Raw genomic sequence first — 19863 nt, forward strand, 5'->3', positions numbered from 1 at the left:
ATGTGTTGACCGTATCCCGGCCTAACGAAACACTGTTGTGTGGTTCAAAGATGGGGTCACCAATGTAGGCGGGGTAGCGATGTGTGTTGACAGCGCTGTTGGATGATCAGAAGGTTGCGTAGATCACGTCGGATTAGTACCAATGTAGGCGGGTTACATGTGTGTTGACCGTATCCCGGCCTAACGAAACACTGTTGTGCTAGTTTTATAAAGCTTTATTGTTTGCCTATGGTTGTACAAAGGTATGGTATTTGTGGGCAAAAGTATGTCGTTCAGCGGTCTCTGGATATGGTAGAGTGTCGCTGGCTCAGCATTCAGCTATGTACGGAAGGTCTCTGGATACGGCAGTGTGTTGCTGGCTCGTCCGGCTGGTTGATCTTCCAAGTCCGCGTAGTGTAGTGGTGGCTGGTCAGGAGCTGTATGTTGACTGGTCTGCTGCTGTGTGTCGACGCTTGCTGCTGTGGGTCGACTGGCGTTGTTTGGGTTGTACCTCCTTTTATAGTGTTTTTGGAATGCTTGGTGGAAGTGGTTATTGACGCGTACGAAAGGAATTTTGTTTTCGTCGAGGCGTCGAATTTTCTGGAATGCTTGATGGAAGTGGTTATTGACGCGTACGAGAGGAATTTTGTTTTCGTCGAGGCGTCGAATTTTCTGGAATGCTTGGCGCCTTTCCGCTCGATGTATTTTAATGGTGGCGGCGTGTTTCGACCGTTTTGGTTCCACTCGACTGGTAGGGGCGTTCCGCCTGAGTTTAATATAACGACTGCAGGTGCATGTCGTCTGGGTTTCGGGAATGTAGTTTGTTGTTGCGGAATATTCTCGAATGTTTCGATGACGATGACGACGACGAGATTCCTACAATCTTATTTTTTAAAACACTTGATGGTTGAGAGCTTTTTCCATCAGGAAGCAAACATTGGAAATTTTCAAGTATATGTTTTTACGTCCTAAAAATCTGTCATGGATTTGGGATAGAAAACTATCCAAAAATGGTACAAACTATCCAAAAATGGTACAAGAGTGGGATATTTTGCTGCCGACTGCACTGGGGGGGGGTCCAGGGGGTCTGGACCCCCCCCCCCCCTTCGCTACGCCACTGGTTTGGCATGTCCTAAAATGTAAAATTAGGAAATGTCCTAAAATGTGAATAGAAAACGTTTGGCATGTTCTAAAATCTAAAATTAATAAGCTCCCGTGTTCCAATATATCCATTTTAAAACAAAATATCCTTTCAGTGTGGCAGGCCCTGATATTAATTTGTTTTCACTATATTTGGAACTCGTCTCTAGACTTAAAGAAACGAGTTGAAAGCTTTTATTTTTTTTAGTTTCAAAATCCAGGAAGCTAACAACCGTGCTGTGCCGTCTTTCTTATACTTTGATGAACGACTTGAGCGATTGTCGTAAACATCGAGTGTATCTGTCATCAACGACATGGCCGCATTGCAAGCGACTGGAGTGCGATCGGTCGACAGTGGCGCCGCTCGCACGTGTGGCGGAAAGTGGAAGCCGTTTGAAAGTAATACGGCCAACGGTCGCCGTTTGGCAGATGGGCGTCTGACATGTTCGGCGCTCGGCCCTTGCGATTGTGCGAACTCCTGCCGGAGCTGGAGTTGGGTCAGCCGCAACCACAACCACAACCACCTTCGTCCGAGCCAAGCGAAGCCACCTTCCCGGAGAGCGGCAGCCCCCATCGCCATGGCCACAGCTCCGACTACAACTCCAACCCCAACCCCAACCCCAACCCCAACCACAACCCCAACCACAACCACAACCACAACCACAACTACAACCGCACGTTCCCTTCCACTCCTGGGAACGAAGCGGCGGCCCCTTTCCGCAGCGGTCGCCCCACTTACAGAGTGCCCTTGAAAGCCGCCACCCCGCGCTCCTGTCGCAAGAAGAGCACTCCGCTTCGTATGCGATTCAAAACTCCCAAGAAGACTCCCACGCGCCGAACTACCCCGATCAAAGGTAACTTTATGCTCCCATACGATCCACCACCAACTTGCTGTTCAACTCAACATTCAAACTCTGTACATGTATGCACTCCTTACCATTCATTTCGACAATGAATCGTATCTAAATATTACCAGACACCAGAGAAATTTTATACGAATTACGAATAAATAAATTGTTTCTAGGCTAAAACGCACGGAATACAATCAGGGTCATCACATATATTCACTATAGAAATTAAAGTTTTATTTTGATATAGATTTATTTACAATTTAAGTATATGGTGGTGTTGGTGGCCAATCCGTTTCTTTTCTCACTTGGCGAAATAATTTTATCCATTTTTTTTTTTTGTATTTGTCTGTCCTTGGGAACTCTTAAATAACAAAAATATGTATAATATAAAATGAACGATGTTTATATTGATTCAACTTAACCAATTGGTTATGAATATAATTGCGTATTCGGCGCCACCAAGAGAAATGTTTTTAAATTTATATAAAAATAATTTTTACATTTCTCTGGTGCCGCCACCCCTGAAATGTTATGTAGAATGCGGGCGATCGCCGTCAAACTTTTAAAAACTGTCAAACTACGATGTTAATTGAATAATATGTTACTTAAATGATCAATTTACTTATTAAATTGTATCCCGTGTTGTTTATTGTGTGTTTTTGAATGCATTGTGCAATTTTTAACGATGCACTTGTCCACAGAAGTTTTTATCGGACATACGTCGAGCACCAAGCATCAAATACAACTGATGCTAAAATTATTTTGAAATGTCTGTGGAAAATCGTCACTTGACAACAATATAACGCCTAAAAGCCACTCCTTTTATTATAACATTTCTCTGTATATTACTATATAATAAAATAATATATATAAAAACGGATGGGATGTATGTTTGTATGTATATACGAGTGCATCGACAAGTATGGAGATTTCAAATAACAAATTTTAGAATTATCAAGAATTATTACATCGATTTCGAATTGATTCCGGTTACTATTTCAATGCCGGTTCCCCATTCCTCTTTCAGTTCCAGTTACGGATTCCTATTACAGTTCCAGATTCCTATTTTAGTTCAATGTTCTGGATTACTTGTCCATTTCTGGATCACTATTCCTATTTCAGTACAGTTTCCGGATTCTTCTTTCAGTTCCGGATCTCGATTCCTATTTCAGTTCCAGTTCCGAATTACTATTTCAGTTCTGGTTCCAGATTCATCTTTCAGTTTCAGTTCCCGGTTCCTATTATAGCTCTGATTTCAGTTCCGATTCCCGATGCAGATGCCGACAATTGTTGTTTGCTATTATTATTATACATATAACTTTATTTTAATGCATGTATCAATTATTTTTCTGAAATATCAACGGGCGCAACACTAGATATGTATAATATCTAATTCTAAAACCGACGTGCTGAATTTATATAATACCGTACATCTAAGCGTATTTTCAATGTACTTATGAAAATGATTGAATTTTTCCAGGTCCACTTTTTTCACCCGATAAATACCAAACGTCCAAGTACTCGAATTTGAACTGCAACCTAACGGAGCAGCATTCTCAACAGGACATAGTTTTTACAGCGCCCTTTCCAAAGAACTCTCACAACGGCCAAACCTACGATGACAAACACAACGAAGACAAGAGCTTCGGAAACGTATCACTGGAAAGAGTCAACGTGTCGACAAACACGAGACCGAACCAACACTACGAGTCGTCAACCCCGCGCAGCGAACACTTCTCCTCGAACTCCATCTTGAAAGAATGCAGAGACAACAACGGAACACCGTTCAAATTCCTTCCGAGTGAAAAAAAATACGAAACACCATCACAAAACGCACCACCGAGCAACAACAAAATGAGAACACCACTATTTCCCACCAAACGCGTACCGACATTCGGCTCACATTACAAACCCATATATAAAGAGTCCAGTCGTGAACTATTTTCATTAGAGGAGAAAGAAAATTCTCCGCTACACTTGGAATTTCAAAACAAACTTCAATTTGAAACGAGCACTGATAACCACCCCATCGATTCGTCTTCGAGTCAACGAAAGACCAACAAGTACAATGCGGAACCGTCTGAATTGAAAGTGCACAAATACCAAACTCCGATCCGTGAAAATATCATGATGAAATCGTCCAGCTTTTTGAACGATGCCCCGAGAACTATTAGCAAACTGACACCCGATCATTCGATATCACCGCCTCAGGAAGCTCAATTGCTTCACAGGGACGTTAGAGCTCGTCAAAAACCGCACAGCATCAGTCCCGATATATTAAATAAGCCTTTAGAATATAATAAACCTCACTTTTACGCCAAATCCAATGATGTACAAAATTTTCCCACCAAATTAGAATTAAATGAAAATCTATCTCTGGAGAATCGCCCTTGCACTCCGTCGATTCCCGTCACGAAAGATGCTGATATTAACTCCAATGTAGACAATTCGCCTCAATTGGATAATATTTTGCACAGTAACAATCAAGAAGATGAATTTAAAACGATGAAACAGTTCAAAACTATCTTTATAAGAGGAAAATGCTACACTATTCTCGGTAAACTCGGCAGCGGAGGTTCGAGTGATGTTCTTAAGGTATTTGGAACGCGTAATGAATTGAAGTTTATATAATTTTGACAATTCTAATTCAATTTAATTTGTATAGGTGATGGATGCCGAAGATTCTTCGATGTACGCCGTTAAGTGTGTTAATTTATCAGTCAATCAATCGATTGCAGAGAGTTATGTAAATGAAATTAAACTCTTGAAACAACTGCAAGGTTCCGACAGGGTTATCACGATGTACAATTAGTGAGTATGATTTTTTATGAATATTTTACGTGCGTTAGTTTTTGCAACTCTCAAACAATTTTGTATTGAACATTTTAGTGAGTTCATCAAACAGCAGAAAATACTCTATGTACTGCTAGAAATGGGAGACGTGGACCTTTCAAGTCTGCTAAAATCATACAGAATACGAGAAAAATCGCTCCCGTTTCCTATTCTCATCGGATATTGGACGGAAATGCTAACAGCCGTTAATCACATCCATCAGAACGGTAAAACTACACTTCATCATCACCATCGACCATTCACCTGTTGTTATGTAGACACAATTCCCACTAATGCACTTCCTTTCTTCCTCATTCTGGACTGCATTCGTCCATGCATTTTCCTCAATTCGGTACCCAAGATCGTATCCTTTTCAGATCCATTCAAGTATCTCCCTTGTCCATCACCCGTCCAATCTTTTAGATCCACCTCTCTAAAAGCGCAAAATAGTCCAAATGTTATAGTATAATAAATATAGCGAACAAGCCCTGTACGCGGCACCTTTTTCGCGAATTTGGCAATCGAGTTTTCGACCTTAAATACAGATTTTAATATTTACTCAAGTAACCAGATATGTTAATTAACACATAAAGTATTATTTTAAACAATACAATACATAATATATCTCGTAGTTTTGGATTAATTGTCAAATAATCATTCTTCATAATAATTGTATGAAGACGTGACGTCACATAAACGAGGTTACAGTATGGTTCCACAAAAAACTAATTTTTGACTGGTATATATTCATTTTAAGCAAATTGAATAGATGGCATTCAACTCAGTAATATATTCAACCAATTTTGAACCTTAAAACAGTTGAAATAGGCGCATATAAGCCTCAAAATCCCGTGCAAAGTTCAGAAATTCTATGGAAGACAGCCGCGCTACAGACTTGCCGCCCAAAGCTTCCATAGAAGACGGCCGCGGGCAAACGGTTAAATATTGAAATTTACAAAAATTTCATATTAATTCATTCATCTTAAGCAATTTCTATCTGTATTTGAACCTTATGATTTATCTATGCATATCAAATATAACTCAAACATATGAATAGAGTGGTCACGGGTTCAAATCCCACTGGTTTCTGCTGGCCAGACCTTGGATTTGTGACTCTGGGTCGATCGTTTCCTATCAGAGTTTGCCAATTTATCTGATTTTCATTGAAACGTTTCCAACAAATTGGCAACTGTACCCATTTTATCGCAAAATCTCGAGTTTTCAGCAATCTCGAATTTCGCTGAATTGTATAAAATGCTGCAAATTTACAAATTTGACCATAGATGTCTCTGTGGATATTAATTGATTGTATTTTGTATAATACTAATAATATTTGTATCAAATGTAAATGTTTCTGGGCGGGGAAGGCGCATTGGGGTTACCTGTTAGGCCTTCCTGGTATAAATGAAAGATAAAATATAATAATATATTTTCAAAATCTGCAGGCATAATTCATTCAGATCTGAAACCGGCAAATTTTTTACTTGTTCACGGCCGTTTAAAATTGATAGACTTTGGAATAGCGTCGTCACTAAACATGGACGCGACTAGTGTGATGAAAGATGCAACGATGGGAACGTTCAACTACATAAGTCCGGAAGCTATTGCGGTTAACAACTGCGGAAATGCAACAGCAAAGGTATGCAGTGTTATTAACACATGCAAGCGATACATAAGTATAATTTATCTATATATATATATGTATGTATATTTTTTAGATATCGTACAAATCAGACGTGTGGTCTCTAGGATGTATACTTTATAGTATGATCTACGGAAGGACACCTTTCAGTCACTTGACGAATGTATATGGAAAAATAGCAGCTCTTTTAAATCCCAATCAAGTGATTGAATATCCTTCGATTAAAGGTATTCAATTCGTTTTTTTATTGCTTTGGTTAATAATAACACAAGAAACTATTTGTCATTATTATGATCGTCTGTTATCGTTAGATGTTCCACAAGTTTTGATGAAAGCTCTTCAGTGGTGTCTCACTTACGATGTGAAGAAACGACCGAGCGTTCAAGATCTGATCAATCTGCCGTACATTCACTCGCCCGGTTCAAGATCGCCGTCGGAACAGAGTGAAGAGATTCCGATGCCAATAATGGCCAAAATCAAATCAGTGCTGACGGAAAGTGAGTGGAAAATTGTTGCTAAAGTTTTCGAAGGTGCTCGGAATTGATTTTCCGCATATGAACTGTGTTTGTAAATATGTATGTACTCGAATCATATTGTATATATTTATATATATGTGTGTGTGTATGTATGTATGTAATTGTTTATTTATAATTAATGTGTAAATATATTAATTGACATGTGTTAATAGTAAATGGTCGTATATAACCGTCCGATGTTGCAATTAAATTAGGTTATATGGACGTTATAATGTTAATTTATATTTATAACAAATTTTCAGTATTTTTTAATTATGTATTTAAGAGTTGTTTTATTCTGATTTAGATAAATTCTTAAATTCGACGAAATAAATATGTAAATACCATGATCGGTTTGAATCATATTAGTGATGATATATGTATATGTAAGCACAGAATGTACTTCTTTTTATGAATAATAATATCGCTCAGACGTTGATTAAATTAAATACGGTTGTGTACTTTTTGTCTTTATTGTTTCTAAATGCACACCTATTTAAATTTTTAGAAAAGAATGCTATTCAAAACTATTTAATGTTAACTCCAATATGTATAAAATATAAATCTTGATAGATTTGAATGAACAAATGTATAAAATAAATATGTACCTTTTAAATTATAAATCCTTTTAAAATCTGCCTTTTGTAAAAATTTACATAAAAAAATCGCAAATACAACTATATCATTTTATATATGCTCTTGTATTATTTTCTAAAAGTGCAACATTTATTAACCCACTAAAATGGCCTTGAACTATATAGATAATAAATAAATAATAAAATTTTATGTTAGAAAATATATAAAACATGCACCTCAACGACTATCTCTAAGTATAAAAAAAATGTATGTATATCACAAAGTTAGTTTCAAAACATCTTTGGTAGAAAAAAAACGACTATTTTCATTTTTGTTCAACTTTTAACGTAGGTTCGGTGAGGGCTTCACTGACGGCCCATAATTTTTCTTGAACTTCCTTGTCAAATTGAATCTTGGAATTATACGGAAGACAATTCCTATAAAACGTACCGGATTTACCTTCTAATGAAGCGTCAGTCGCACAGTGTATAATCGATTGGACACCCTAGACAGAAAAAAGTAATTAGAAATCTTCAAATAACTTCATATCACATAAATAATACTTTTCACGCATGATCACCTCATTTGGAGTTCTCATATAGAAGAATATAAACGGAGCCATAACGAAATAGTGATACCAACGGAACGAGTTTCTAAAATAACAAATCATTTTACTATTCTATTAGGTACATATGTATATTATAACATAAACGTAATGAAATGTACCTGAATAGACTAGTGTAGGTGAAACCAGGACATACAGTGAAAACATCAATTCCTTGCTTTTTCGTCTTCTCCGCTAAAGCTCTGCCGAAATAAACGTTCATCAATTTGGAATTGCAATAGCCCGGACCGTGTCTTTTATATTTCTTCAAAACTGTCTTATCCTTATTTTTGACAGCTTCATATATCTTCGTCATGTTTAGATCGTCAAAATCAATCTCGCCTCTTTCGTGCAGTAATGAAGATACAATTACAACTCTGAAATAAATTAAAAGACGTTCACAATAGTTGGATGAAAATATGTTATTTAATTCAGATTATATTGAGAAGAGTCTCCGACCTGCTCGGAGCGGCATTGTTCAACAATTCCAAAAGCAAATTAGTCAAGAGGAAGTGACCCAAATGATTAACTCCGAAATGCATTTCAAATCCATCTTTAGTTTGTTGGTTCATACTGATCGGCAAATAGACTCCTGCGTTGTTGATAAGAATGTCGATTTTAGTAAAACCATTTTTTATCACTTCGACAAACGATTTAATGGAGTCGAACGAAGCCAAATCTAACTGCATAACAATCTGAAAACAATTTAATACAATGGCTCAATTTATCTCAAAGTTGAAGATAACCCATGTGATTTGTACCATTAATTGGAATTGTTCAAAAAATATAGTCTCATATTGTTCAATTTGGAATTAATCTGAAAATGATAGTAAATATCGATGAAATATGCTGATAGGACGTGTGAGATGATACCATTTCTCCGCCATTGGGTTTATAGTTTTTCCGTATGTCCTGTACAGCTGCACGGCCTCTTTCCATGTCCCGACAGGCCAGGATAACTCTGGCTCCTCGAGCCACCAGCTCTTGGACGGCAGCTCGTCCCAAGCCACTGTTGGCGCCCGTCACGAGCACTGTCTTTCCGCGGAGAGATTTCTTGGTGCCAGGCGCTGCCCGTCCCCAGATTCGTCTCAGCCTCAAGCGCGCGCCCACCAGCAGAACGGCAGCCGCCGTCGCCCCCAAGCCGCAAGTCCACCACTGCCACATCTTTACTTATTTCCGCTCACCGAAAACACTCCGAACCTCAAACTACACAAATGACATCTGCACTGACAGCTGAGTGCCACTGCTGCCAACTGTGTTCTGAAAGTTCATTTTTAAATTTTGCTATAGATGTCGATATATAGACTGGTATATATATAAATGGGTTCAGTGATTAATTATTGGGCACAAAGCGCTCGCCCAAGTCACTAAAATCTCTATAACAGAAAATATGGCAGTCGGAAAGTCCATCATATCAACGATAACTATCATACTAACAAGAATTCGACTGCCAAATATTCCGTATTCGCGATTTTCATGGCAAAAATTGTCTTTTGGGCGATCGCAATGTGACTAATAATCCAATTACCATATAATTGGTATACGAATTGTTCTGCAAAAAGCGATTTTGTGCAAGTCACTAAAATCTCTATCACGGAACATCTGGCACACAGTTTTTGTTAGTACAATATTTCGCTTTTGATTTTTTGCAGATGTTCCAAAGTCGAGATTTTAGTGACATGCACGAGATCGCTTTTTGCGGAATATTTACCAAACCATATAATTATCTATTGTATTATATTAACCCTACAGAGCATGATTTTTTTATTTTTAAAAATAAAAAAATATAGGCTAGTGTGAAATCGTATTTAGATTATGGGAAAAATAATAAAAAAAATCATGTTTTAATTTATTATTAAAAAAAATTAAAACAAAACTTTGTTTTTTATTTAAAAAAAAAGTGGTTGATTCATATATGCATCATCATCATGCATTCGTTATGTTTATGTTAGTGGCGGACGTCTCGCTTGCACCAACGTTATATGGTGTACGCTCACGGAAACTGAACGACAGTTTAGATAAAAAACAAATATTAAAATAGAAAACCAATCCTTATGAACGTGGTGAAATAAAAAACTGGCCAAATAAACGCAAAATAGCACGTTTAATAGACAATTGATTATAAGTATTTGAAAACAATAAAAAATCACAATCAATAGAAAAAACATGTGACTATTGATTCCAATTCTCACTTTAAGCACAACAATACTAGATCACTAACAAACAAAAATCATTATCATATTCGAATTTAGTGGGTCAAATTTAGTAAAGATTGGTTAGTATCCGCTCTGGTAACTCGAAAACATGATTTTTTGTTGCTCAGTGTTATCCAACAATGTCTCCGAAACAATAAAAATATTCATCGCTCGAATTATCTAATTCGTCATCACTGCCGACAGGTATGTTTTTGAGTCAAATAAGGCATCACTATCTAATTTTAATTCTAAATCTATTCTTTCAAGCCCATTTTTGTATATGAAAGGCAACTCAAATTAAAAAAAAATATATATATAAAAAGTTGAATTATACCTGATTCATATATGAATCATCCAGTATTTGAGGTATAAGAGAAATAAAAACAAATCAACTCAAAATCTAACATCACTAAATAATTCTCTAGGATATATACAATACAATAAAAAAAATTTGGACATACCTTGAAGACGTAAAGGAAGTTATTTCTTTGCAAAGTAGCACAAAGTCACTAATCGTGTTCACCAGTCGAAAGATCGTCACAAAATGGTTAAAAAAATCCTTAGGAATAATTTTTATGATTTAACATCTGGCGAATGGATGGTTCACAATGGAATTACCATGAATTCAGGTAAAAAAATCTGTCACAAAAAGTTATATGCAAAAATACAGTGCGGTTCATATATGAATCACCATGCACTGTAGAGTTAATTGAACGTGCGCCTTCTGAACTTATTTTAATCGGTTGAATAATCAACATTAATTGTTTAAAATCAAGAAAGAAAAATCTTCTTGGATAGTCATCAATCCATCAGGCCCTAAGGATTTAATTGATTAAATAAATCAGTATTAAAATCGTCACTTCTAAACGATCAACAAAGATGGGTGAAGAGTGGAGGTACAGTTTTATTATCATCTAACTGGACTTCTACATATAATGCCAGCTCTTGACGTTGGACCAACTCCATGAAAATCTTCCTAATTTTGTCGTACAGCTCTACTTACGTGTGCGCAAGCAGGATACAAAGGGACTAGGTGACATCATACATATTCCCCTTGTATCCTGCTCGCGCACACGTAAGTCAGGCTGTGCGATAAAAACATAGAGATTTACACGGCACGCCACTGTCCGTGACATAAACTTTGTGCATAAAGATACATACCAGTGCAGTTCGGTTGTGAGAAATTTGCTGAAAATCACAAAATTTCATGTATTACATCTTGATAAAGAAAAAAATTGCAAATTTTTACATATCACATTTATTTTACAACTGTTATACAGTGAGAATAATTAATAATATAATCAAAATAATTACAGACTGAAGATTTAACAAGAATCAATTGCTAGGAAGAATTTTTGCATTCATCCAATTGTCTGATATTTATAATCAATTTACGTATGTCACACAGATTGGCTACAGAATTAGACTGAAAAAGCTAATATATTATTTTTTTTACATTAAAACAAATATTCAATTTTTCCTATAGTTACGGATATATAATTTTAATTATATTTACATCATTCGTCTACTTTTACTTCTAATAACGATATTTTTTCCACGTGTATAGTAATCGTATCATGCAAAACAAATATAAAAGTACAGAAAACTGAAAAACATCATAAAAACATATCACAAGTAATATTAATAGTATTATAAAAATAGTAATAAATTAGCCATCGATGTAAAGAACACATATCATACATTTCTAAGCAAAGTAATAATATAAGTCAGTGCTCACTCGAGTCGACAAAATCAACTGCAAACATCGACCAGGTCAAAATAAATGTTTATCACTAACAAAATTATCACTCGCTTTACAAACATTTTACTACGGCTGAATAAGAAAAATAAACTACAAATGCAAAATATGGAATGAAGATTTTAGTATACTCGAATGAATACAATGTTTTCCTATAATTTTGCTCAATTTAAAAACTTTTCAACCTCTTATGTTGACCGTAAATGAGCTTAAAAAATTCGCATAGTACAAAGCGTAACATAAACCTATCGCTATCCACAATAATGTCATGTAAGCGAGCACGACTATACACTTGTTAAAAAACTCACATACAAGAACACGTTACAAATATAACCAATAGAATGAGATGAAAGATTTGCCTACGAGTGAACAAAATAAATAATGCAACTTTTCAATTTATATAAAAGTATTCAAAACATAATTTTGATATTCGATTGATTCAATTTGAAACGACGAAAGCCGGCAAACATTTGTATGTAAAATCAAGTACGTAACACCAACAGTAAAAAAAAACAAAGTAGACAATTTTTAACTATCAAACATAAAACTTATTGGATTCACTTTCAGGAATGCACCTAGAATACGGTTACATTGAAACCGTCAATCACGCAGATTGAAAATATGTTAAGAGTTCAATTTCATATAAGATATATACATATCATATCGCAGTCGTATATACATAAAATTTACACTTGCAGCAAATAGTCTTTTAAACACTTGGGTAACGGCAGCGATTTCACAGATTGAAGTTTTACATATTGTAATATCGCATCCCGACATACATTCTGAAGCGATTTTACTGAAAATATAATAAAAACAATCGATTAATGTCTTAAATATAAAGTTTTTTAAAAAAAAATATATATATGTATGTAATTAAAGTATACCTCCATACAGCTGAACGATTTTAACTTGCTTTGTTGTTCCATAGACGTCGACGACAGCGTGCAACGGTCCTCGTTTGTACGGTATGTCCCTGGTACACGGACCCTGATCTTCGCCGTTAATGATGAAGTGCATTTCGGCGAGGTCAGGTTCGTCCTGTGACAATTTGATAAGCGGTAGGAAGAAGACGCCAATGCGAGAGCCAGCTTCCGTCGGCAACAGCTCGTGCGGAAGACCGGCTGGCCGTAGCACTAGACGAGATACGGGGCCTCTAGGTGTGCGCACAGCTCTACCGTAAACATTACTACCCGTGTTTGCACCCGCACCTAAAATCGTCGAAGGCATGTCATTAGTTGTAAACAATCTATTGTGCAATTTGCATCGTCAATTAGTTGAAGTAAATACCGACCGATCGATCCGATGGGCTGGATCGAGGAGCAGCCACGAGCCTCCAGCACGACGCTGTTCTGGGTCTTGGAGATGGGGAAGATCCAGCTGGTGCCCATGGAGGCGAGGTCGGGAAGCGCGTACTGGGGCAGGGGAGCGCCGGCAGCCGCGGTTTGAGGGTCGAGCAGAGTCAGGCCGAGGCGCATGTAGCCCGACCAGCCGCGCTCGTTCGCCTCGATCTCCACCAGGAAGATCTCGCCCGGAAGCAGCGGCTTCTCGCTGAAAGTGAGCGCATTCGCGAAACTCGCCTTGCGGAACGCCACCGTGTTGTTTTCGCGCAACACGATGTTGGAGCCATGAGAGGGGTGGAAGCGGGAGAGCATGCCGGCTGCCCCTCCCCTCTTCCCTCTTCCCTCTTCCTATCCTTCCCTCTCCCGAAACGCGCTCGCGCTCCCTCTCCCGGTTTCCGTTTCTCCGGATCTCATCAGACTCCACTGACGCGCATTGCTCGCAACCGCACTTCACTGACAACACTCTTGGCCACAACGACCCCGCTCTCGGCCTGTCAATTTTAGTCTATTTTTGACAGTATTTTAATATAAAATGTCAGGTAATTGGACTATTCGTCACATTGGGATGGTCACAAAGACAATTTTTGCCATGAAAATCGCGAATACACAATATTCAGCACTCAAGTTCTCGTTACTATGATAGTTATCGTTAGTATGATGGACTTTTCGGCTGCCAGATGTTCCGTTTTAGAGATTTTAGTGACTTTGTGACGAGTAATTTGTGACCAGTAATCACCGAACCAAAATGTCAGTATACAAGTGCTTTTTATTTATATTTAATGGTTATGTAGGCATATAGTACAACTGAAATGATCTCATCAGGTCACCGCGACACATATCCAGGAAAGTCATTAACGCATGGCACACGCTCGCCTCGTCAAAAGGTCGACACGTGTTTCTATACACGTATCTGGGAAACAAAGGAAGAACACACTGAACCCATAAAAACCACGAACTACGTCCAGGCGTATGAACCCATAAAACCACGCTCGCAGCATAACTAGGGCAGCGCGAGTACCAAGAACAAAATATGTGCACACGACACACTTCAACCCAAAACGTTTATAAAGCAACGCAGCAACCTCCACCGGCAGAGTGAGCCTCTAGAATTCAACTAGATCACATCTCCGAAGAAACCTCTTCGTACATACAATAACCATTGTACCAATTGAACGCAAATAAACGATCCTCTTTCAAACTACACAACACGTGTTTCGTTAGACCGGGATACGGTCAACATACCTTCCCTGTCTTACACTGGTGACCCCTGTTTTACACTGATGACCGCCGACTACTAAATTGGCGATCTTACAGTTAGTATTAATTTTAAATGGTAAGTTTTATTTTGATGAATGGCCAGTATCACTTTTTGATTGGTACGATCTTGATAGACAATTCTATCAAACAGGCATTGCTATTTGTTCTAGTGAATATACGTCGGATTTTTATACTGTCCATTTGTTATTTATATTGACATTTAATAATATAATACTGACCATTTTATATTAAAATACTTGCCGAAAACTGATTTATGTACCTACCAAAATTGATTAAAATTCTGGCCATTTCATTTGTTGCCATTTATTTGCCACTGATAGTTTATTTAATCGCACACTCACGTTATGATGTTTTTCCTACAAAAATACTACAAAGGCTTTTGCAATTTTTTTTATAAGAAAAACATACATATTCTCAAATAAAAAACACTAAAAGCTGCATTAGTTTTAAATTAGAGATGATGTGAATATTATTGTTGGGCCAACTCTGTGACTCAAACTTAATACACATAAAGATGCTCACATATATGTGTGCATACCTTTTATTTTGTCTCGATTCCAAAGTGGAGAGTAGGCATTACAGCTGAAACACTACAATCGCTGTGCACGTTAACGCTATTGGCTACGTCCACACTACCGATATATACACCCAATATTTGCAAATTTTTCCATAACCAGTTCGTAAATAGCAACCACAAGTTGCAATATGGGAACTAGATATGAAAAATTCGAGAATATCGAGTGTAGATATCGGTAGTGTGGACGTAGCCATTACGGCTAAAACTATATAAATAGATAAGGTAAAACTCTGTCAATGGTGCTCTTGTTCACTATTTAATATACTTAGTAACATATTATGAAGGTAACGAAATAAAATTACGGGGTGGTTTAATGCATGAGTATTTTATGTGACGGGCGAAAGGAAGCAGCATGGCACACGCACAATGGCAGCCTAGATCCAAACTTGCCGCAGTGTCCCCACTATAAAAATCAATTAATATTGACTTGTTATTTTAATCCAAATAACTAACAATTATGTATATCATTTGAAATTTACTCTACGTATATGTATTTACTTGGCGACGAAGTTTTAACAAAATTGATCGTCTCCAAATGTAAATATATGATCGATTGAATTTTTAACATTGTTAAAATGCAACAACGAACAAAATGAAGTAATATCCAAGCAGAGAATTATTGAATTCCGTGGATCAATACATGTACTGTTGTTATTAGACATGGTAGTAAATAAATCGGTTTAGACAAACGTCAATTGTACCGGCATTAGTTATCAATAAGAGTGTGGTATTGTACATGGAGTTTAATTGCATTCATCAATTATCCAACACAATTAACGATGCGTGAATCTCGTAGTGGTGGAACATCTTCCCCTCTCAGTGTAGCAGAATTGAGAACACATTTTTCGTGTCACAGCGGAGTCCGCGAGCTGACCGGCCACACTTCGAAAGTTCACTCCGTGGGATGGGCTTGCGATGGTCGTCGTCTGGCTTCTGGATCCTTCGACAAATCCGTTGCCATTTTCGCATTGGAGCGTGCCAGACTGGTAACTCTTTCTTTTGAAATTATTCATTGTTTTTCTTTACTAAAAAGTTACGCATATTGAGTTTGTAGTTCTATCGTGACTTTTGCTGATTTTTTTTATTTATTTCAGAGTAATGAGCACCTTTTTAAAGGGCACACTGGGTCTGTAGATCAATTGTGTTGGCATGCATCTCATCCAGATTTATTGAGTACGGCCAGTGGAGACAAAACTGTGAGGATTTGGGATGCCAGGTAACTCATAAACGAGACATCTATGAAAAAAGCTTAAACAAGTTTATATATTAACCGTACATATATTTCAGGTCTCAAAAATGTGCAGCGACGATTAATACAAAAGGCGAGAATATAAACATTGCTTGGTCACCAGACGGCAATACTATAGCTGTTGGCAATAAGGAAGATCTCGTTTCATTCATCGATACTAAAACACATAAAATAATTGCTGAAGAACAGTCAAATTTTGAAGTCAATGAGATTTCATGGAATAACACATCAGACCTATTCTTCCTCACTAATGGTCAAGGATGTATACATATTTTAAGGTAACTTTTTTTAGCCCGTTACCTACCTACATAAAATGAACCGAATTATAAAATGTTATTTTTTTTCAGTTATCCTTCTCTTGAACTACAAACTATATTAAAAGCACATCCTGCTACTTGTATATGTATAGAACATGACCCCACTGGAAGATATTTTGCCACAGGTTCAGCTGATGCACTAGTCTCCTTATGGGACGTTAACGAACTTGCTTGCTTACGAGTATTCTCCAGGTTGCTAAGAATAATATGCAAATCTTCTATCAATTCGTTAGAACATAACAAAAATAACGTTTATTGTTATTTTAGATTGGACTGGCCTGTTCGGACTTTGTCATTTAGTTTTGATGGCAGACTTCTCGCCTCAGCAAGTGAAGATCTTATCATAGACATTGGCGATACAGAAACAGGTAAATTATATCATCTTTAAGCAATATGTGTAATTTTTGTTTGATATTTTATTTGAAATACATATTCAATCTATTATAGGTCAAAAAATTGCCGATATACCGGTTCAAGCTGCTACATTCACCGTCGCTTGGCACCCTTCACTTTACCTTCTGGCTTATGCATGCGATGATAAAGAAGCAAATGAAAGAAAACGAGATGCTGGGAGCTTGAAAGTTTGGGGATTCAGTACAAATTGAGGAGGATCTAATTTAGAATATAATTTAATTATTTTTATATGTGCTAATAAAATGTTGTTTCAAAATTAAACAAAGGTTTTTTTTATTATTTTATTTAAAAAAATTAATTTATGTCATCTTCTAACTGCCATCCATCATCCTGGCTTAAGAAGCGTCTTTTTACTGAAGTGTTCATATATGGACGTAATACCCATTCAGTATCAGCCGCTTCCAGAGCGTCTAGTGTGCCGAGTCGTACTTCATACAATTTCAATTGAAAACGAGGTCCGACTTCCATCAATTCAATGTTTTTATCAACCTGGAGTACAAAAATTATGATTAAAATATATTTAAAAGAAAAATCACTATGGGTAGGTAGTCAAAAGAACTACCTTTTTATAGGTGTGATGTCTGAAACATATGTAGTCATCGTGGTTTGCGAAAGTTATAACCCTCCTCGAGTCCTCTTTTGGCACAGGGAATAAATATTTGAGTATATTGGCGGTTCGCAGACCGAGGCTGGTCTTGAAATTATGGAATATGAGATGTGGATATTGCTCTGACATTGGGGCCATGTCAGGTACATCATGTCTCATGATAACGTCAGACATCTGAAAGAATGCTGTGGGTCCATAAGGCAAGTGACAGATGATCTAAAAATACACAAAAAATAAATCAGTGATCGATTTGGAAAAATATATCAATTTAAATATAACAATGAAGACTAACGAGGCTTGATGGGATTCCTCTGTGCTCATGTATGACTATAAAGTCGGTGACATCGTTTGCTCTGCAGGCATGAATGAGTTGTTTCATTTCGTATTTACCCCTATTCATTCTTTGAGAATTGGGAAAAATTAATCTGAAATTTTCATATATTAATACATATGAAGATAATTTAACTATCACTTGTGTATTGATTAAATAATAATGGTAATCACCGAAGTTCTTTGGCAAACATTTTTAATCGTGAACTAGGTTCTCTTGAGGTGGTTATCATAATTTTTGGATCCTGCACTCCTGCGTATCTGTATTCATCATCTTGAGAATTCAAAGTGTTTGCTCCTCCACTAGGGCCTCCAATAATAGCGGCTTTCTCTGGTCCTATAAATAATAATAATAAGGTGTCTTCAATAGACTGCAATGGGGTTTGAGTATTCACCGTGTGACCGCAAACTATTGAATATAAACAATGTTGATGAAATCGTAAATGTCAAACCTTCATCCTCCCATTCTATTTTCTCTTGGAGAGCAAGGGCTCTTTTCCGCAGATCACCGTGAATTGGAATGTTTTCTTCTAAGCTCCTTTTAAGTTTATCTTTCTTCGCTTGTATGTTTTTAAATTTATCCTCTACAGTTTTTCTGTACAGATACTCTTTTCGCAAACGTGCCTGTCGCCTCAACATCGTGAAATATGTTAGAAAATATCACACAATATCAAATATGTGAACACTACAATTCAGCGTCGTAAATAAGCCACAACTGTCAAACACCACGTGGAAAATTAGTCATTACAAAGTTGGCCATAACACTCTATATCATAACCAGTGTCAAAACACATTATTTTTTATTCTACTTTCCAAGAACGGATCCAGAGGGGGGAGGGCGATGGGATCAATCGCCCCCCCCCCCTAAATTTCATTGTTTGAAAATTGTATTATTGATTTAAAATATTTTTTCACGTCGTACAAAATGGTTGTGTTTTTTTTACCTACAGCTGGATAGTCAATACGAAATATTTGGCAATCGAGTGCAAGATCACTTTATGCGGAATAATCACCGAACTATTTTGAATATGTAAGCCTGTAGATAAATCAACAAAATTACCAGAATCAAATTTCGTTCGTTTCTGGCCAAAACCCATCATCTGATTATTTTAGGCAGGTCACAATTTAAAATGCGGATGAACCGAATCGAATGGCTTCGTCCACACTACCGATATCTACACCCGATATTCTCGAATTTTCCATATCCAGTTCCCATATTGCAACCTGTGGTTGCTATTTAAGAACTGGTTATGGAAAAATTCGCAAATATCGGTAGTGTGGACGTAGCCAATAAGTTGATAAAATGTAGGTCTGTCGAAGCCGTGGAGTCGTGTTTAGGCCAAATTGATGAAACCTAATATTTGTCAAATGAGTACTTTTCGATTGAGGGGCCCAAAAGGTTTTCAAATAAAAATACTAGATATTTTTCAAATAAAAATCTTGAAAGCCTTCTTAAAATTATTCACATGACTAATAGGAAACACTATTTAAAATTTTATGCTCCAAATTTGATACGCAACACATTGCGTGTCGAATTTTTTTACCCATCTGTTTTCTTTCTCACGACATTCAATAGTTTTCCGTAATGGTACAGTAATAATAATTGTCTGTAATTATCGATAAAAACGATGTTAAAATAAAATGTCTTTGAAATA

At 36.9% G+C, this 19863-nt stretch overlaps 5 protein-coding genes across 7 annotated transcripts; 2 read left to right on the forward strand and 3 right to left on the reverse strand.

Moving 5' to 3' along the window:
* Positions 1–1472: 1472 nt before the first annotated feature.
* On the forward strand, positions 1473–7654 carry Mps1 (dual specificity protein kinase monopolar spindle 1). Its single transcript, XM_077431727.1, has 7 exons — positions 1473–1973; positions 3451–4565; positions 4636–4781; positions 4860–5029; positions 6248–6441; positions 6521–6671; positions 6756–7654. Exons 1-7 carry the CDS (start codon positions 1562–1564, stop codon positions 6986–6988), a joined length of 2421 nt encoding a protein of 806 aa, XP_077287853.1. The 5' UTR covers positions 1473–1561; the 3' UTR covers positions 6989–7654.
* On the reverse strand, positions 7220–9402 carry LOC143912446 (retinol dehydrogenase 14-like). Its single transcript, XM_077431734.1, has 5 exons — positions 9013–9402; positions 8599–8834; positions 8262–8516; positions 8116–8188; positions 7220–8040 (listed from the first exon to the last, which is right to left on the reverse strand). Exons 1-5 carry the CDS (start codon positions 9301–9303, stop codon positions 7861–7863), a joined length of 1035 nt encoding a protein of 344 aa, XP_077287860.1. The 5' UTR covers positions 9304–9402; the 3' UTR covers positions 7220–7860.
* Positions 9403–10225: 823 nt separating this feature from the next.
* On the reverse strand, positions 10226–13929 carry LOC143912451 (neuralized-like protein 2). Of its 2 annotated transcripts, none has more exons than XM_077431739.1 (3): positions 13388–13929; positions 12981–13304; positions 10226–12892 (listed from the first exon to the last, which is right to left on the reverse strand). In XM_077431739.1, the coding sequence occupies exons 1-3, from the start codon at positions 13746–13748 to the stop codon at positions 12780–12782; spliced, it is 798 nt and encodes a 265-aa protein (XP_077287865.1). In that variant the 5' UTR covers positions 13749–13929; the 3' UTR covers positions 10226–12779. The 2 variants fall into 2 exon arrangements, with proteins under 2 accessions (XP_077287865.1, XP_077287867.1); XM_077431741.1 differs by having other exon boundaries at positions 11223–12892; positions 12981–13267; positions 13384–13761.
* Positions 13930–15956: 2027 nt separating this feature from the next.
* On the forward strand, positions 15957–17523 carry tex (THO complex 3 homolog tex). Its single transcript, XM_077431735.1, has 6 exons — positions 15957–16277; positions 16386–16507; positions 16579–16818; positions 16888–17049; positions 17125–17225; positions 17305–17523. The coding sequence occupies exons 1-6, from the start codon at positions 16071–16073 to the stop codon at positions 17460–17462; spliced, it is 990 nt and encodes a 329-aa protein (XP_077287861.1). The 5' UTR covers positions 15957–16070; the 3' UTR covers positions 17463–17523.
* Positions 17461–19660, reverse strand: LOC143912449 (U3 small nucleolar ribonucleoprotein IMP4). 2 transcript variants are annotated; one of them, XM_077431736.1, is made up of 5 exons: positions 18661–19660; positions 18383–18545; positions 18171–18303; positions 17834–18094; positions 17461–17760 (listed from the first exon to the last, which is right to left on the reverse strand). In XM_077431736.1, the coding sequence occupies exons 1-5, from the start codon at positions 18845–18847 to the stop codon at positions 17566–17568; spliced, it is 939 nt and encodes a 312-aa protein (XP_077287862.1). In that variant the 5' UTR covers positions 18848–19660; the 3' UTR covers positions 17461–17565. The 2 variants fall into 2 exon arrangements, with proteins under 2 accessions (XP_077287862.1, XP_077287863.1); XM_077431737.1 differs by having other exon boundaries at positions 17560–17760; positions 18383–18506; positions 18661–18918.
* Positions 19661–19863: the final 203 nt, after the last annotated feature.

Source organism: Arctopsyche grandis, chromosome 5 (assembly GCF_051622035.1).
Source record: "Arctopsyche grandis isolate Sample6627 chromosome 5, ASM5162203v2, whole genome shotgun sequence".
NCBI lineage: Eukaryota > Metazoa > Arthropoda > Insecta > Trichoptera > Hydropsychidae > Arctopsyche > Arctopsyche grandis.

Coding starts and splice junctions, on each gene's coding strand:
- LOC143912446 (XM_077431734.1), bottom strand. CDS start 9,303: ATGTGGCAGTGGTGGACTTGCGGCTTGGGGGCGACGGCGGCTGCCGTT. Junction 8,835..9,012: donor AACCCAATGGCGGAGAAATG/GTATCATCTCAC, acceptor AATTGTTTTCAG/ATTGTTATGCAGTTAGATTT. Junction 8,041..8,115: donor ATATGAGAACTCCAAATGAG/GTGATCATGCGT, acceptor TTTTCTGTCTAG/GGTGTCCAATCGATTATACA.
- tex (XM_077431735.1), top strand. CDS start 16,071: ATGCGTGAATCTCGTAGTGGTGGAACATCTTCCCCTCTCAGTGTAGCA. Junction 16,278..16,385: donor CATTGGAGCGTGCCAGACTG/GTAACTCTTTCT, acceptor TATTTATTTCAG/AGTAATGAGCACCTTTTTAA. Junction 16,819..16,887: donor GGATGTATACATATTTTAAG/GTAACTTTTTTT, acceptor ATTTTTTTTCAG/TTATCCTTCTCTTGAACTAC.
- LOC143912451 (XM_077431739.1), bottom strand. CDS start 13,748: ATGCTCTCCCGCTTCCACCCCTCTCATGGCTCCAACATCGTGTTGCGC. Junction 13,305..13,387: donor CCAGCCCATCGGATCGATCG/GTCGGTATTTAC, acceptor CGACGATTTTAG/GTGCGGGTGCAAACACGGGT. Junction 12,893..12,980: donor AATCGTTCAGCTGTATGGAG/GTATACTTTAAT, acceptor TTATATTTTCAG/TAAAATCGCTTCAGAATGTA.
- Mps1 (XM_077431727.1), top strand. CDS start 1,562: ATGTTCGGCGCTCGGCCCTTGCGATTGTGCGAACTCCTGCCGGAGCTG. Junction 4,782..4,859: donor GTTATCACGATGTACAATTA/GTGAGTATGATT, acceptor TGAACATTTTAG/TGAGTTCATCAAACAGCAGA. Junction 6,442..6,520: donor GCGGAAATGCAACAGCAAAG/GTATGCAGTGTT, acceptor TATATTTTTTAG/ATATCGTACAAATCAGACGT.
- LOC143912449 (XM_077431736.1), bottom strand. CDS start 18,847: ATGTTGAGGCGACAGGCACGTTTGCGAAAAGAGTATCTGTACAGAAAA. Junction 18,304..18,382: donor ATGTTTGCCAAAGAACTTCG/GTGATTACCATT, acceptor TGAAAATTTCAG/ATTAATTTTTCCCAATTCTC. Junction 17,761..17,833: donor GACATCACACCTATAAAAAG/GTAGTTCTTTTG, acceptor TTTGTACTCCAG/GTTGATAAAAACATTGAATT.